This window comes from Eurypyga helias, unplaced genomic scaffold (assembly GCF_000690775.1).
Source record: "Eurypyga helias isolate BGI_N326 unplaced genomic scaffold, ASM69077v1 scaffold24747, whole genome shotgun sequence".
NCBI lineage: Eukaryota > Metazoa > Chordata > Aves > Eurypygiformes > Eurypygidae > Eurypyga > Eurypyga helias.
The window spans coordinates 11,112-12,633 of NW_010262677.1; the positions used below are offsets into that span (position 1 = coordinate 11,112).

The following is a 1,522-nucleotide window of genomic DNA, read 5'->3' on the forward strand; positions in this document are numbered from 1 at the left end:
TAAGGGCCCGGCAGCGGCGGATGCGGTGTCTGCAGGAGCAGCTGGCTCCGGTCACCCGGCAACGGGAGTACCAGGAGAAGGAGATCCAGAGGCTGAACAAGGTTGGGGCCAGGGCAAAACCACTCCCTGCAAAATGTGTTTTTTATGTTCTCCATCCTCTCTCAAATCTAAAACTGACCCTGACCAACCCCCTCCTGCCCAGCTCCTTGCCCAGGGGGGAGCTTGTGTCAGACTATGCCCACCACATCCTTAGGCTCCCAGGAAAGAGGGATGGGGGATCCCTCTTGCTCTTGCCCACTTTATACCCACTTCCCATGCTGGGCATGTGCCCATGGCCCTCTGGAGATATCCTGGGCACAGCACCTTTCTTTGACGCCCCTCCCTGTTCCTCCTTCTTCCTCTCCAGGCTCTAGAGGAGGCCCTGAACGTCCAGGCCTCCCCACCACCCATCTTTGCCAGCACCCTGGAGCCAGTGGGGAAGATGCCACAGCAGGAGCTGCTGACCCAGAACGAGCTCCTCAAGCAGCAGGTAGGGCAGGACACGGAGCTGCTGGGGGCAGGAAGGGAGCTACGTGCCAGGACCTCCCTAGCAAAGAGCCTGGTGTGGCTGGGAGCAGCCCAGCAATCCTAACGGGTGTCTGTGCCATGAGAGGGTGGTTACGGGACACATCAGACTCAGCATCCTCAGCTGGAGGGGCCACTGTGCCAACCTACATGCCCGAGGCTTGGCACAGCTGGTGTGGTGAGGGATGGCAGCGCAGTGACAGGGGGTGCCTGCAGTAGCGCCCCCCCTCAGCCCTGTGTACCCACACTCCTCCCTCCTGCCAGGTGAAAATTTTCGAGGAGGACTTCCAGCGGGAGCGGAGTGATAGGGAGAGGATGAACGAGGAGAAGGAAGAGCTGAAGCAGCAGCTGGAGAAGCTGCAGAAGCAGCTGGTCCTCTCCAGCAACCAGGTGAGCAGCGCTGGGTGCTAGCAGCAGCACCCTGGGGACCCCACGTACCCCCCAGCTGTGTCAGAGGTTTGCTCATCCCCATCGTAACAGCCCCCATGCCCGTGTTGGGATAAAAGGGCTGGAGCAATGGTTTTGCGGCTGCTTGTCCCTGCCAGAGCATCTCCTTTCACTTATCTCCTCCTCTTGCCCCTCTCCTGGGGGTCTGGTGGGAGGTGATGGGCCGGTGAAGGCATTTCTGCAGGGCATGGCAGCATCCCCTGCCCCACAGACATGAGGGGGGTAGCAAGGTGGGCTCTGCAATTAACCCCCCCTTGCTCCCAGCTGCGAGCTTCCAAGGATGACTGCCAGAGGGAGAAGGAAGAGAAGGAGAAGCTGAAGAAGCTGCTGAAACAGCACAAACAGGTGGGCATGGGGTGAAAACCCTTCCTGGGTGGAGGGGCTGGGGGCCAGGCCCTTGTTCCCTGGGGGAGGGTCAGCTCTGAGCTGGGCAGGGGGTGCTGGGGGCAGGCTGCCCTCGGGCTCTCCCCAGCATCTCCCTGACTCCTCACAGGCTTCCGGAGAGAGGCTG

General features: G+C 61.1%; 1 protein-coding gene across 1 annotated transcript in view; it reads left to right on the forward strand.

The window, feature by feature from the left end:
- Positions 1 to 1,522, forward strand: part of TNIP1 (TNFAIP3 interacting protein 1) — a 7,873-nt gene that overhangs the window by 5,506 nt on the left and 845 nt on the right. The window contains exons 11-15 of the mRNA XM_010155817.1: positions 1 to 101; positions 407 to 529; positions 829 to 954; positions 1,276 to 1,356; positions 1,505 to 1,519. The exon at positions 1 to 101 is cut by the window's left edge and continues 26 nt beyond it. Of these exons, the coding sequence (XP_010154119.1) occupies positions 1 to 101; positions 407 to 529; positions 829 to 954; positions 1,276 to 1,356; positions 1,505 to 1,519 (446 nt within the window). The remainder of the gene's footprint in view (positions 102 to 406; positions 530 to 828; positions 955 to 1,275; positions 1,357 to 1,504; positions 1,520 to 1,522) is intronic.